This window comes from Gigantopelta aegis, chromosome 4 (genome assembly GCF_016097555.1).
Source record: "Gigantopelta aegis isolate Gae_Host chromosome 4, Gae_host_genome, whole genome shotgun sequence".
NCBI classification, from domain to species: domain Eukaryota; kingdom Metazoa; phylum Mollusca; class Gastropoda; order Neomphalida; family Peltospiridae; genus Gigantopelta; species Gigantopelta aegis.
In genome coordinates this window covers 87,370,727-87,386,002 of record NC_054702.1, presented here as the reverse complement: position 1 = coordinate 87,386,002, position 15,276 = coordinate 87,370,727, and the positions used below count along the sequence as shown (strand labels likewise).

The 15,276-nt window shown below is 36.5% G+C and overlaps 1 protein-coding gene across 4 annotated transcripts in view; it reads left to right on the top strand.

Moving 5' to 3' along the window:
- Positions 1 to 15,276, top strand: part of LOC121371319 (poly(A) polymerase type 3-like) — a 73,090-nt gene that overhangs the window by 35,112 nt on the left and 22,702 nt on the right. For all 4 annotated transcript variants that reach the window (XR_005957788.1, XR_005957787.1, XM_041497124.1 and 1 more), the window contains exons 5-15: positions 72 to 181; positions 508 to 561; positions 2,344 to 2,455; positions 3,314 to 3,403; positions 6,402 to 6,540; positions 7,277 to 7,352; positions 11,478 to 11,598; positions 12,135 to 12,219; positions 12,667 to 12,720; positions 14,001 to 14,111; positions 14,950 to 15,053. Coding sequence is in view for 2 of the 4 variants with exons in the window: in XM_041497124.1 (XP_041353058.1) it covers positions 72 to 181; positions 508 to 561; positions 2,344 to 2,455; positions 3,314 to 3,403; positions 6,402 to 6,540; positions 7,277 to 7,352; positions 11,478 to 11,598; positions 12,135 to 12,219; positions 12,667 to 12,720; positions 14,001 to 14,111; positions 14,950 to 15,053 (1,056 nt within the window). In the remaining 2 variants the exon portion in view is untranslated. The remainder of the gene's footprint in view (positions 1 to 71; positions 182 to 507; positions 562 to 2,343; positions 2,456 to 3,313; positions 3,404 to 6,401; positions 6,541 to 7,276; positions 7,353 to 11,477; positions 11,599 to 12,134; positions 12,220 to 12,666; positions 12,721 to 14,000; positions 14,112 to 14,949; positions 15,054 to 15,276) is intronic.

The following is a 15,276-nucleotide window of genomic DNA, read 5'->3' as shown; positions in this document are numbered from 1 at the left end:
ATATAGATACATTGTTTATTTTGCATTATGCTTGTGCCTGTGTATAAATGTTATACATATTTTTACAACAGGTGCTGATATAGATACGCTGTGTGTGGCACCTCGACATGTTGAGCGGCACGATTTCTTCAAATCATTCTATGATCTGCTGAAGCAACAGTCTGAAGTGAAGAATCTACGGGTATGCACATACAACGACTTGTCTCACTTAGAAATGATGTTGTTAATAATTAATTAAAACTTTAGTGTTGCTCTACCACATTTATTATTAATACAAATTGAAAATGTAAAATCAGAGAACTTAAAAAGCCACTAAAGTTTTCATATGTGCTTTTGTAGTTTAGGTGAATTATCTCCCTTTGGTAAGAGTTGGTTTTATTTCAGTCTGTTTTCATATATGTTTACGACATCTCGGCTCATAAAAATATATCTGCTATTGGGTGACAACTTAAAGTAATCATATGATATAGCCTACATTGATTTTTGTTTCTTGTCTTTTTTCACAAGCCTGTGGAGGAAGCTTTTGTGCCAGTTATTAAGATGGAATTTGATGGAATTGAGGTAGGTAACTAATTACTTTGTGCTTTGTTTTTAGCTGCCTTACTATTATGTACAGTACTTAAGTTTTTTAAAGTTAATTATTAGAAATAAAGTCCCTTTTAAAAAATATATATACTCTTCAAAAGAAGAAACGCAAAACCACATTGTCGTAACATTTGGAGAATTGATTTAATTATTGAATGGTGAGTCCGATAATTACCAAATGTTGCAGGATTGTTCACAATTCACTCTAGTCCATTGTGAGTAAGTGATAGGACACACCACCAAGGTCAAGGTCATCTGGAGTCAATACCGGGTGTGGCCTCCGCGTGTGTTGACAACTGCCTGGCACCGCCTGCCCATTGAAGCAACCAGAGTACGGATGACGTCCCGGGGGATGGTGGCCCACTCGGCCTGCAAGGCTGCTGCCAGCTCGGGCAGGGTCTGGGGCTGTGGTTGTCGCTGTCGGAGGCGTCGGTCCAACTCGTCCCATAGATGCTCAATTGGGTTCAAATCCGGTGATATCGATGGCCAAGGAAGGACATTAATGTTGTTGTTCTGTAGGAAAGCCGTTGTGAGACGTGCTGTGTGAGGCCTGGCGTTGTCATGTTGGAACACTGCGTTGGCGTTGGCCATAACTGGAACGATGTGTGGCCGGAGGATCTGGTCAATGTAGCCCTGTGCATTCAGGTTGCCCTGCACGTGGACCAGGTCAGTTCTGCCAGTGTGTGAGATGGCTGCCCACACCATGACACTACCCCCGCCGAATCTGTCCACTTCCTGCACGCAGTTTGCCGCATAACGTTCACCATGACGCCTATACACGCGACATCTTCCATCATGACGTCGGAGCAGAAATCGGGACTCGTCACTGAACCACACCTGTCTCCATCGCAGTTGAGGCCATTGTCGATGAATCTGGCACCACTGCAGTCGGAGTCGACGGTGTTGTGGTGTTAAGATGACACCTCGAACTGGACGTCTGGCACGAATTCCTACCTCACGTATTCGGTTCCGTACGGTCTGGTCGGATATCCTGCACAAACCTGGTATTGCTGCGGCTGTGGAGGTGGCAGTAGTCCATCGTTCCCGAAGGTGGCGTACCTGGATGTAGCGGTCCTGCCCGGGGGTAGTGACCCGTGGTCGACCGGATCTAGGGAGGTCACGTGTTGATCCATGTTGCTGGTAACGGTCCCACAGTCTGGAGATGGTGCTTGGGGACACATGGAATGCCCTGGCAACGGCCGTTCTGGATTCGCCTGCGTCTAGTCGGCCGATGGCATTGTTTCTCTGCGGTTCACTGAGACGTGGCATGTCCTGGATTGTCAACTGTCGGCCAGATACAGAGGCCAGGCAAGCGAACACCCTGCACTTTTATACTGTCGGTGTTCATGTTGCACGTGCAGACAACGCACGTGCAGTGGTGACATGGTTTGCACGTGGCTGCGTTTTTGCGAATATTCACATTTTGGAACTTTATTGTACAGTAGCTGCGTTTTATCGCATGTAACCGTGGGAATGTGTTTGGGACATGCAATGACCTTATATTCACAAAGCATGAACCGGTAGGAAACATAAAATCGGAGTTATAACCCATTTGTACCCTTTTGCGTTTCTTTTTTTGAAGAGTATATATATATATTTAGTGTTCTGTACAAACTCTTAGTCTAATGATTTAACAAATAAATCTCTTTTGATTTAACCCTGTCACCAATTATTTTACATTTAGACTTGAAACTTACTTTGATCTAACATCCTGATACATATATTGTGACTTGTACTTTTATTTTTTATTTTTTACAGCTGGATATGCTGTTTGCTCGGCTAGCTTTTCCAACCATTACCGAAGACATTGACCTGAGGGAGTTATCTTTGTTGAGAAATCTAGACGAAAAGAGTGTGAGAAGTCTTAATGGTATTGTATATTTTTTTATTGAAGATTTTTTTGTTTAGAAATGGTACAAATGTTCCTATAATTCAGCTGTGTTTTGTGTCAGATTTTTTCAGTATTAAACAAATAGTTTTCCATTGAAGATTGTTTTCACAACTTTCATGACTAGATTTATACTAGCTTGTACCATACACCATACTATATATTCTAAAGCTGTAAAAATTCACTTATATATATTGTGTGTGGAATACAGGGCTGTACTTAAATTGTGTTCGTTAATAGGCCCTCCCCCAATTTGTGCTTTGTAATATTACATTATATCAAGACATTATGTAAAAAAGTGTATTAAAATTAGTGATGAGAGATGGCAGTTAACGATATATCCAGTGATTAAACGTGTTTGTTATGTGTGTTTGATGTAAGGGGGGAAATAGCTACTAGTCCCCCTCCCCCAATTATTGCATGGAACCCAGTCAAAACTTGCCAATGCTCAAACTGGAACAAGTTTTGTTTTAGCCCAAATATTCCTGTGAAAATTATTCAAAAGTAGCTAATTTAAAGACAGTCTTATCAGCCAAAGACTAACTTTTGTAGCCACTTTGTGTATAAAGAAAAGAAAAAACACAAATTAAGCAGGACAAAAATGATTGCTCTGTGACATGTAATTTAAAGAGAAATAGATTCCTAAAAAGAAATAAAACCTACAGTAATCACATCAGGACATATCTAACTGGGCCGGGGTACTAGTCTCCTTTAAAATATACTTGCCACTAGACATTTCTGGTGTTCGTTCCCACTTCTGTGTAATAAATGAATTAAAATAAAATGGTTAAAGTGTGTGTTCAAAATAAACAAAGTAGTAAGTTTTGTTTTATGTTTTAGGATGCAGAGTTACAGATGAAATTCTTCACCTTGTACCAAACAAGGAAAATTTCAGAATGACATTGCGTGGAGTTAAACTTTGGGCAAAAAGTAAGTTTGTTTGATGCATAATATATTTGGTTCTAATGCAATGCAATACATCTTTGAGATCTAACATATTTGTGACATTTTTCTCAGTTGCTTTACTTTAACTCTTTTCATTCGGCATACGCGCTCGTGCGTAGTACTACTTTTCATTCGGAATATGCATGCATGCGTAGTTGGGGATTACCTTTGGGGATATCCGTATCTATTTATATCCACGGAAGTATCCCATAATTCACTGCGGCAGTTTTGTAAAGCATACTTCCTTCCGGTTTGCTACCATAATTGAATTGAGTAAAGGAGTATTTTGTTGAACGTTTTGCAAGTTTTTATCGGAAATTATCGCGATTTCTTTGTTTCGAAAAGTGTCATGGCTGACACATCAAGCGACGGGAGTGATATTGATGCGGATCATGAATCTTTAGACGACAATTTCACGGAGATAGAGGAAAATGAAGACTGGATTCACGAGCTGTTTGATTCCGATGCCGATGACGAAAATGATAATTTCGAAGGTTTTCAACCAGAATGGGTTTACGAGGAGTTTTCTCGGAGGGCGAAAGCGTTCAGAAAAAGAGAGGGTCTGCTTTGTGTCCACCCAGAAGAAGCCGGTGCAGTCGATTATTTTGAACTCTTTTGGGATAACAACATGTGGCAACACATTGTGAATCAGACAAACATTTATGCCATGTAGGAACGGGATAAAAATCCTCCACCAACCTTTGCCCCATATTATAAACCGACGGACATTCCGGAAATGAAAGCATTTGTTGGATTATGTTTTGGAATGGGTATCCTGAGACTGCCTGCCAGAAATGACTACTGGCGTGTAGGAAAAAGCTTATTCAAGACCAATTACAACCAGATAATGCCAAGAGATGCCTTCAACCTACTTTGGCGATATCTACATCTTCAAAATAATGAAGAATTGGGACCACAAGGCGATAAACATGCGGACAAACTTTTCAAGATACGTTGGTTTGTAAATTATTTGTTGGACAAATTTCAGTCTGTGTACATGCCATATGGACAGTTTTCATTGGATGAGAGCATGATCAAATTCAAAGGAAGACTGGGATTTCGACAATACATGCCAGCGAAACCTATCAAGTGGGGTGTGAAAATTTGGTCATTGTGCGAGGCAGATACTGGTTACTTGTACAACTTCCAGATTTACACTGGTAAAGATCAGGGTGTTCAAGAGAAAGGTCTGTCACACTGTGTGGTTATGGATTTGTGTACACCACTGTTTGGCAGCAATGCACATGTTTACATGGACAATTTTTATTCAGGAATCGAGTTGTTTCATGATTTGCGTGTGCATGGTGTCTTTGCCTGCGGAACTATTAGGGCGAATAGAAAAGGCTTACCCATTGGAATATTGCCAAAGAACACCAAGCTTGAAAAACACCAGTACAAAGTTGCCCAGAAAGATGATCTAACTTGCTGCATTTGGCAAGATACGAAACCAGTTCTGTTCTTGTCAAATTTTCATTCGCCTGATAATACTGGAACTGTTTCAAGAAGAAACAATGCCCGACAGAAAATAATTATGACGACACCGGCAATTGTCAGTGACTACCAAATAAACATGGGAGGTGTGGATCGTATGGATCAGATGATACATTACTACATGATCAAGCATCGCTCAAGCAAATGGTGGAGACGTATTTTTTTCAGTGTGGCAATGTCAGTTGCGCATAATGCCTACATATGTGCGAAGGATGAGTATCCAGTTCAGTCAATGAATCGCTGGCCCAACTTCCAGGATTTTATTGAGGACTTATCAGAAGGACTAATAGGTGACACCAGAGCAAAAAAGGCAATTATGGTGTGTAATGTTGAAAGGCCAGTGCTGGAACATAAGATTGAAAAAAATTTCACCAAACGAAAAGTGTCGAGAGTGTTCGTTGGCGACAGCAGGAAAGGGACAAAGACCAGGAGCAACAAATTTTGGATGTGTTCAGTGCCAACTTCCTGTTCATCTTGAATGTCAATCCAAGCACATTATGAGGTGTTATTGTGCTTGAACCTCTCAGAACCTACCTGTGCCTACATGTGTAAAGTGATAAACCTTTACGTGTAAATATAAAGTGACAAAACTGTAAATATTTTATTTGAAAATTCGCGTGCTGGACAGATTTTGGATAATTTCATGGACCATTCAAGTGTAAATATTTTACAAATACCCTGCGAAAATCAACATGGATTCACATTTTGATAAGTGAGTGTATAATAAAGATACCTGAAGTACCATGCATGATGTTTTGTAAAATTATATTGTAATGGTAAAAAACCAACCGTTGAGCTCTTTTGACATATGCTTGAATTATTCATAACTCTACTATTTATTGGTGCATCCTAGAAATTTTTACACCAGAATGTCTACAAATGAATTGCCTAAAATCAGCATGCTGACAAACTACCTCTTTCAGCAGATGTTCATTGAGATATTTTGACATCAAGACAAAAAATACACAATTACCAAACAAAATTATACCATTTCATTACATATAATATATATAATAAAATATAAATATTGCATAAAACTGAAAGTAAATTACACAGTTATAAAGGGCATTCAATTACAAACAAAATGGTATATACATTTATACACATAACTTGATAAATAAATATTTTATAGTCATTTGAAGTAAAACTGCGAATTCTTGCATAAATTTCCAGAAACTCTCAGATATTGGAGTACACATTCACAAATGTGTTGCAGAATGAAAAGAGTTAACAGTGATATGAGTAAAGACTTACTAAGTACATAAACAATCCTGTCTTTCATAGTATTAGTAAACTTGTTCTAGTGTTCTATTATTTGTTCAATTCTGATATACAATCAAGCTGAGTCAACCCTTTGTCAAGCAGCCACAAGTGGGAATATCGTTACGTTTCATTTTTTCTTTTCTTTTTTCCTAATAAATTGTAATGTCTCACTCATAAAATGTTTTATATATAAACTTTCATTTTTGTTTTAATTTTATTTTAATTTTAGAAAAGGGCATCTACTCCAATTCACTGGGCTATTTGGGAGGTGTGTCCTGGGCTATGTTAGTCGCCCGTGTCTGCCAGTTGTATCCAAACAGTGCTCCAGCGACCCTGCTACACAAGTTCTTCATGGTCTTCTCCAAGTGGTAAGTAAATTACGAAGGCAAGTCCTTAAATAATTAGTATTTTCTGTAACTCGACTTGCCATTTTAGTAGGAAGCTTTTAAGTCTTTGCATGATGCTGTCCACTTTGACCTCCCGTAGGTCGGGGGGGGTAAGGGGGAGTGACGTAGCCCAGTGGTAAAGCGCTCACTTGATGCGTGGTCGGTGGGCCCATTGAGTTATTTCTTGTTCTAGCCAGTGCACCACGACTGATATATCAAAGGCCATGGTGCTATCCTGTTTGTAGAATGGTGCATATAAAAGATCACTTGCTACTAATGAAAAAATGTAGCGGGTGTCCTCTCTAAGACTATATGTCAAAATTACCAAATGTTTGACATCCAATAGCCAATGATTAATAAATCAGTGTGCTCTAGTGGTGTCATTAAACAAAACAAACTTTTCCTCTAGGTCTGAATTGATAAATAATAGGAGACACTGACCTAATTTTGATTGAAGTAAGGATCTTTCGGCATGTGTGTAATTGTTGCTGCTACAAGCAGAGAGTTTTAAGAAATGGAGAAAAATAAACAACTTAAAACTGACTTGACTAGTTTTGTTAGATTTTTTTCAAAATATAAAAATAAGATTTTTGAATCACGTTAGTTGGGCAATTAAAACATTCTATTCGTACAGATTGAAATTATAAGACCATACTAATAGAAATCATGAAGTAATACTGTTATGGTTTTAACTAATAAAATATGTTTTTACTTTCAGGGATTGGCCTAACCCTGTTCTGCTAAAACCACTTGAAACCGATAACAAACTGGGATTTCCAATATGGGATCCACGGGTAGGAATATGAAAGTTATTTTATTACTCTCTCTATGTTTTATGTCACTAGAATTATGCATGTCTCTGGTTGTTTTTGTTCTGCTTATTTAGAAAATATGGTGTTTGAGTTTATTAATAATGTGCTGATAAAATAATTCATGATGGCTGGATACACCGCTATAGTAACAAATATATGCACATATATAGTCAGTCAATTACCATTGAGTTACTGAATCCTAACTCACTTGTACTATGGTTCTGTAGTACACTAACATACATAATATGTTTAAACCAAATAGTTTGCAACAAGGTAGTATTTTTCAATGCAGCTACTGATGTGCTTGACACTGAATATCTAAAAATCATTCTAATACATTCTTGGAATACATGGATTATTATAATACATGAACAAAGTAATGGTGATCCTCGTATAACCAATTGGCTGTTGTGTGATGGACACACAAACAGAACCATGATTCCAGTGAAATATTGACATCTGTGTTATAATTGTGACTTCAAAAGTTTGATTTATTAGTCACTTACCAGTCCAATCAGAGGGTGCTATAGGTTTCATCCCCGTTGTTCTCTCTGTCCCACATATAGTTTTACAGACATTTTTTTTTCAGTGCCTCGAGATACTGGACTAAAATATTTTTTATAGCTATATCATGTACTGTTAGAGATAAAGTTTGACTTTCTTGGTGATTTACCCATTTTTCAGAGTGATGGCCCTTGAACTTAGGAGATACCAAAATTTTCTTTTTGCTGTGCCTCGTGATATGGAACAGAAATATTTTGTATAGCTTTATCAAATACTGTTACAGATCAAGTTTGACTTTCATGGCGACTTGACAATTTTTGACAGTTATGGCCCTTGAATCTAGGCAATAAAAAATGTATGGCCCTGGTAGGAGACTGCGTGTGCTACAACAGCTTGCTCTGAATGTGCACGTAAAGCCCTATGACCTGACCTGGTAGGAGACATGTTTTCTTTAGCCGTACTCTCAGACTTTGTTTTTGCCAGAAAACGTAGCATTCTGACAGTGCTTAGTTTTAAACAATTTTGAGACATGCTTTGAACTGCCAACTGAACGGATTTGGATGGATTTATGTTTTGCACATAATACAGTAGCAGTATTCTCAGAATGATGGCTTTTCTCTACATTGCAAGGATATCAGTCAGCTATAGCATTCATTAAATATTTATAGGTTTAATATTCTATTTATTACTCATAATCGATTTTACGTTAGTCACTGAACTTGTTTGACAAACAAAATATGAAGATAGTATTGTTTATGTTACTTTATTATAGATGTGTATATACAGGGATTTACCTTGTTTTTCTGAAATGGGGGTCCCTTGGACTAACCTCTTTCTTTTCTGGGGGTCCCAACCTGAAAACAAAGGGTCCCAAAACCACACAAATGACAGAGAGCTGCAGACAACAAATCACGTGTATACTATATATGTTTCATTAAAGTGCTGTTCCAGATGTATGATGTATTGAGCTATATCAATCAAGATATTATTTAAAATGATTAGAAAATAAAAAATAAAAATGTAAAAAAATTATATACTGGTATATTTTCCATTTAAAAATATTCCCCTGAAAAACAGAACCAGCTGAATTCGTTTCGGGAATGTCCGTAAGATTTGATCTGTGACGTAAAGAAGGGAACTCCTTTCGATAGTCAGCGCCATTGTTCATTGCTTCTTTTGTGTTTATTATGGTTAAACGGCGTGTTGTTGGCGGCTGTAGCAATACAAAAGCCGATAAATTTAGTCTTCATGCATTTCCTAGTAATGTTGCTGTGAGAAAGCTGTGTGTGAATTTGATTAAAACAACGTGGAAATACTGGACAGGAAGAAAATGTCGGAGACCGTTGCGACAGCAGACACTTTAGTTTCGATTCGTCCGAACTGGCTTGTCGGCTTAAGCGAGATATGGGAATACCATGTGTTATGGCTTTTAAAAAAAGATGCTGTACCAACAATTTTTCTGTGACACAAAACAAATGACAACAAGCCGACGCCATCCACACCAAAAAGACCTTGGGGTGCATATCGTCAATGTCCCAAATTACGTTATGCTTTCAACTCCGGTCAGTTTGTTTTCTCATGCACGGTTCGTGTAATCATCGAGATCCGATTTGTTGTCATTTTCATCTCGTTCATTTGTGGGATTTTTCTTTACTGTTCGAGAACATTAAAACAATAAAGTACAGACAAGTAAGTATCTATAGCCTAGTCCGTCCCATCCTACAAAAATGTAGGGTTTTTTTGTAAAAAAAAAAAGAAGAAGAAAAACAGAAGCTAATTTTGTATGCATCTTAGAAAACAATCGGCTCAGAAATAAATGACTTGTAAATTCCATAGTATGAAAAAAGGCGTTCCCTGTAAAACAGACTATAAATACATTAAATTAATTTTACTATACCTTCCCACAGAGAAAACCTTTTTTCATACTATGGAATGTGCTATAAGTTATTTATTTCTGAGCAGACTGTTTTCACAACTGCACACAAAAAAATAGTATGGTTTTGTTATTTCCAAAACACTTTTACTCTTTTTTTTACGTCAAACTAAACTGAAATTATTCACACAAAAAAAACTTCTTCATAGATGGATGGGACGGACTAAAAGTCGTTTTTGTTTATTTTTTAAAATTAAAATAAGTTATTTATTTCTGAGCAGACTGTTTTCACAACTGCACACAAAAAATAGTATTGTTTTCTTATTTCCAAAACACTTACTTTTTTCTTTTTTCTTTTACGTCAAACTAAACTGAAATTATTCACAAAAACACAAAACATCTTCATAGAGGGATGGGACGGACTAAAAGTCGTTTTTGTTTAATTCTTAAAGTTGCCGATATCGGGTCCACTTGACTTGTAGAATTCAAGTTATTTATCGTCTTTTCTACTACATCACAAATATTAGAACATACAGTGTAGCAAAATAATTCGCACGAAAAGCTAGAGAACAAAACAAGAATAAAAGTTGTAAATTAGTGGTAAGTTGTCTCCACGACCATTTTCATCGTCATCTGTCAGGCCGGTGTTTAGTTCGTCGGAAGATGTTCGAGGTTCAAACTGATAAGGCATTATTTGTTGTGTTGCACAAATATTAGTCCAGTCGTCATTACTACACTATTCATCATCGAAAGAAGAATCGCATGATCAATGAGCTTGGCAGTCGCTGTCGGTCCCTCTTTCGCTTGCGCTGGAAGTCATCTCGTGGTAGGTTTCTGTGAAGCGCGTTCCCTTCGTGATGTCACGGCTATTTACAGGCAAATGTGTTTACCGAGAATTTTACTCGGTCGTTTCCGGCAATGTTCTACGGGAGTGATGTTTTAATACTTTTATGGGGCATTTTCGTAATTATTGATTTACATATCGTTGTAAAATATTGCAATGAATTAAGAAAGCATTTAATTATGGAATTTGAAATTTTAGTGTATAGTCTGGCACAGCACTTTAAAGTAAATTTAACAAGCTGTGTTGTTGTTTTTCCTTTCGGGAAATCAATGTCGGTATTCATTGTTTATTCTTTCAAAATCAACATTTCACTTTGATCTGTATAATTATTTGAACCATTTCCTGCAAGCTAAATGACACTCACAATACCATGCGTTGTTTATAAATCGTGCTACTTGTTTGTTAATGCAAATCAGAACATTTAAAAAAAAAATTTATTCGCCCGGGAATTTCCGATTGTGTTCGGCCTGTTGACGAGAAGTTCCGAATGATCGCAAATCCGCGATCTCTTTCCGGAAATTACCAACTTTACACGATTAAGCGCAGCAAAGGATAAAGACGCAGTGTTCCCATAGATTAAAACTTTTGTTTTCGATATGGGGAATCCCCATTTGAATACGCAGTTTATAGGTAGAAAAGAAATAGTGTGTTACACAGAATGATCGGTCTTTGATAGTGGACAGGGTTACTGAAAATGTCAGATATTTTATGCGTCCCACGGGACGCAGTATCTCTATTTTTGCAGGTCCAGTTAAGTTTTAGTGCGTCCTATACGCAAGTTTTGTGCGTCCGGTAAATCCCTGTATATATTTGGCATCTGTAGGACATACCAATTCAAATTTTGCAAAGTTGGTGTCAATTCAAGACTAATTATTTGTTTTAACAGGTGAACCCTTCTGACAGGTTTCATTTATTTCCTATCATCACACCAGCCTACCCTCAACAAAATTCAACATACAATGTCACCAATTCAACTAGATTCACCATCATGGATGAATTTCAAGAAGGTATGGTATCAGTTTCTCTCTTATTGCATTAAATGTTCTGTAAACTATCAAGCAATCTTAGATTTTTGTCCGTTGATGATGGTTTGAACAAATAGAAATGCCAACACTTAAATACCCCACTTATTTTTCATAATAAAACGGCTGTAGAAATATTCAAAACTTGTAATGTATACATAAAAGTAGGGCCATCAGTATTTCACAGACACATTCGTAGGTGATCTTGTTTTCTTCTTTTTATTCAGCCTAGTAAAATGGTAATACAGACTATTGCGATTTGATGGTGAACAAAATTTGGTAGTGTAAATTCATACTTGTATTAACATAATCCAACTCTTTAGATGCATGTTTGAGACCTCATCTTCGGAATGGTTATTACATAGGCATCGGGTGATATTAATAATATTACTTCTGTATCTTTGTAAGCAATCTTATATTTCTGTCAGTTGATGATGCTTTGTACAAACAGAAATGCCAACACTTAAATACCCCAGTTATGGTTTTTTTAATAATGGTATTTCTTTATCTTATTTTCCTAGGTTTAGCTGTAGTAAATAGGATATATGAAGGAAAGGGAGAATGGTCACAGCTGTTTGAACCCTCGAATTTTTTCCAAAAATACAAGTAAGTTATGATATGTTGCGAGTACTGTTTGCAAAAGGATAGGTTGTGGTATGTTTGGAATACTACCTGCAATAACATGTTTGTTGTAAGTTGGGAATAAATTAGAGGTATTATGTTTAGTATATTTAAAATAAGCTATTTTATTTTTACTCCTGCTTGAATTTTTTCATCTCATCGAGTTGTGATATTTATTTTTGAATGAAGAACAAGGCTAAAGTTTTTAAAATGTGGATAATCAAATTGCAAATTAACTATTCTGGTATATAATTATACTACAGTGCTTCATTTTTGGGTGCCACATTTAAGAGATAACCCATCATGTTCCATTTTGTTATCTTTCTATTAAGAAATATGCTTGTTATTTCATCAGCAGATATTCTTTAAAATAAATATTGTGCCATATAATTGACTTCATTGAGAAATAATGAAATAATGTCTTTATTTTAGGCATTACATTGTGCTTGTAGCACGGGCAGAAGAGGAGAATCATTATTTAGAATGGTAAAATATAATTCTGTTTTTAGTAAAAGCTTAATGTGGCGAATTTCTGGACTAACCGATGTAATTAAATTCAGAGCAATAATCATGGTTAAAAATAACTGGTGGATTTCTCGCCTATTAAGGAACAGGACATAGCCAAGTGGTAAAGCACTCACCCGATGATACGCAGTCAGTCTGGGAACGATTCCCATCGGTTGGCACATTGGGCTATTTCATGTTTCATCCTGTGCACCAAGACTGGTATATCAAAGTAGGTACATTTTGCCATGTGTGTGATTAACACAACTCGCAAATCAAAATTTAGTACTAAAAAAATACTGGACAATAATTTTGTTACATTGATGTGACATCTTTCTCATTTGTTTACATTTCAAAAAGGGACAGGATTTAGCTGTCATTTGCTTGCGTCGCAGAATTGAACCACGTCTGTGGATCCATTCAGCTGATTAGTTTTTTTCTCATTTCAACTAGTGAACCACAACTGGTCAAAGGCTGTGGTATGTGCTTTCCTGTCTGTGGGAAAGTGCATATAAAAGATCCCTTTCTGCATTAGGAAAAATGTAGCAGGTTTCCTCTGATGACTGTTTCAGAAGTACAAAATGTTTGACATCCAGTAGCCTAGTGGTGTCATTAAACAACACAAACAAACATACATTTCAAAATTATTTACTGGTATGAAACTAATAAATTTGTTTTGAGATTAACAAAGGTTATACAGTGTTTACAATATAGAATTTCATTGTAATCATTCACATTGAAGGGCGTAGCCCAGTGGTTTGGGATCGATCCCCATTGGTGGGCACATTGGGCTATTGCTCATTTCAGCCAGTGCACCACGACTAGTATATCAAAGGCTATGGTATGTGCGACCCTGTCTGTGTTATGGTGCATATAAAAGATCCCTTGCTACTAATGGGAAAAGGTAGCGTGTTTCTTCTGTAAGACTGACAATAACTTACAAAATGTTTGGCATCCAATAGCTGATGATTAATAAATCAATGTGCTCTAGTAGTGTCGTTAAACACATTTAAAAAAACCCATTCACATTGTAATGATTTGAAGAAAAGGATTAATTTGTGTGACGGAGTTAAAGTTCCTTTCACATCTTGGCAGTTTTAAGTTATTTGAACTGTTGTCAATGTTTTTGTTCATTTCTGAAAATTGTGAACTTTATATTGTTTGTCACTTTGGAATATCCAGTTTAACTGGTAGTAAACCAGCCAATTGTTGAATTCAGCTATGGTGTTTTCAATAATAGTTAATTAAATTAATATTTTCAGGTACGGGTTTGTGGAATCAAAGATTAGGTTGTTAGTTGGCAATCTTGAGCGAAATCCCTTTGTGAGGTTAGCTCATATCATGCCCGAGTCATTTGGACCGCTGAATGAAACGTGAGTATTTTAATAACACTGTCCATTTTCTCATCTCTTTTATCAAATGGGTATTTTAGGCTAGTATGATATTTTATCATGTAACCATACGTCCTCTGGCCCGATAACACCTATGTGATAATTCCAGTTGCTAGCATGATACATTTGGCATTGCAACCAAGTAGCTTCCTTCTAAGAATGTTTACATTAGAATAACACATGACAACTGGTGCCATAGAAATACTTAACAGCCAGTTACATAGATCTTCCAAAAAGTCAGAACTAAATGTGTCTATTTTGCAGAAAAACAGTAAAATAATGTAGCTTGCCTTGCAAAGCAAATGCGCTATAGTTAAAAAGTTGGTCCTCTTCCAGTCCAACAGGAGGGGACTATAGGTTTCATCTGTCCTCCTGTCCCTGTCCCTCATGTAGTTTTTTAGACTCAATATATTGAGCTGACATTTTGTAGCTTTATCAAGAACTGTTAAAGATCAAATATGACTTTCATGGTGATTTACCCATGTTTAACAGAGTTGTGATCCTTGAACTTAGAAGATAGAAAAATTTGATTTCCATACCTTTTTTTTAAAAAGCAATATCTCACGATATTAATCTGAAAGTTTGGGTATAGCTTTATCATGTACTGTTTCAGGTCAAGTTTGAAGTTCTTGGCAATTTACCCATTTTTGGCAGAGTTATGATCCTCGAACTTGATTTGAAAATATGTTGTGCTTAGTAGGGAATATGTATTGCTTTAGCAGTACTCACACAATGCTTTGGGTTTTTTTTTTTGCTGTTTTCATATTGCTATGCATGAGTTTTAAAGTAAAAATACTACAACTGATGTTTTATTTTGTAGAGAGAGCAAATTCATGTGCAAGTGGTTTGTTGGTCTCAGTTTTCACAGTACGCAGTCATCAAATATTGATCTCACTTACGACATACAGTCTTTCTCTGACATTGGTAAGTTTAGAGAATTGACCAGTACACCATTTCTAAAATTATGTGTTCATTAATTTATTTGTTTAGTTGTTCATTGTTTATTTTAACCTGTTATTTTGTTTATAATTGCAATTTCAGGTTGTTTATTAACCTTTAGACTACTGGATTAATTTTTGACAAAAAACACATTGAGTGTGTACAAGTTTATAATTTTTACTCACATATATTCACTTAAATGTTTTAT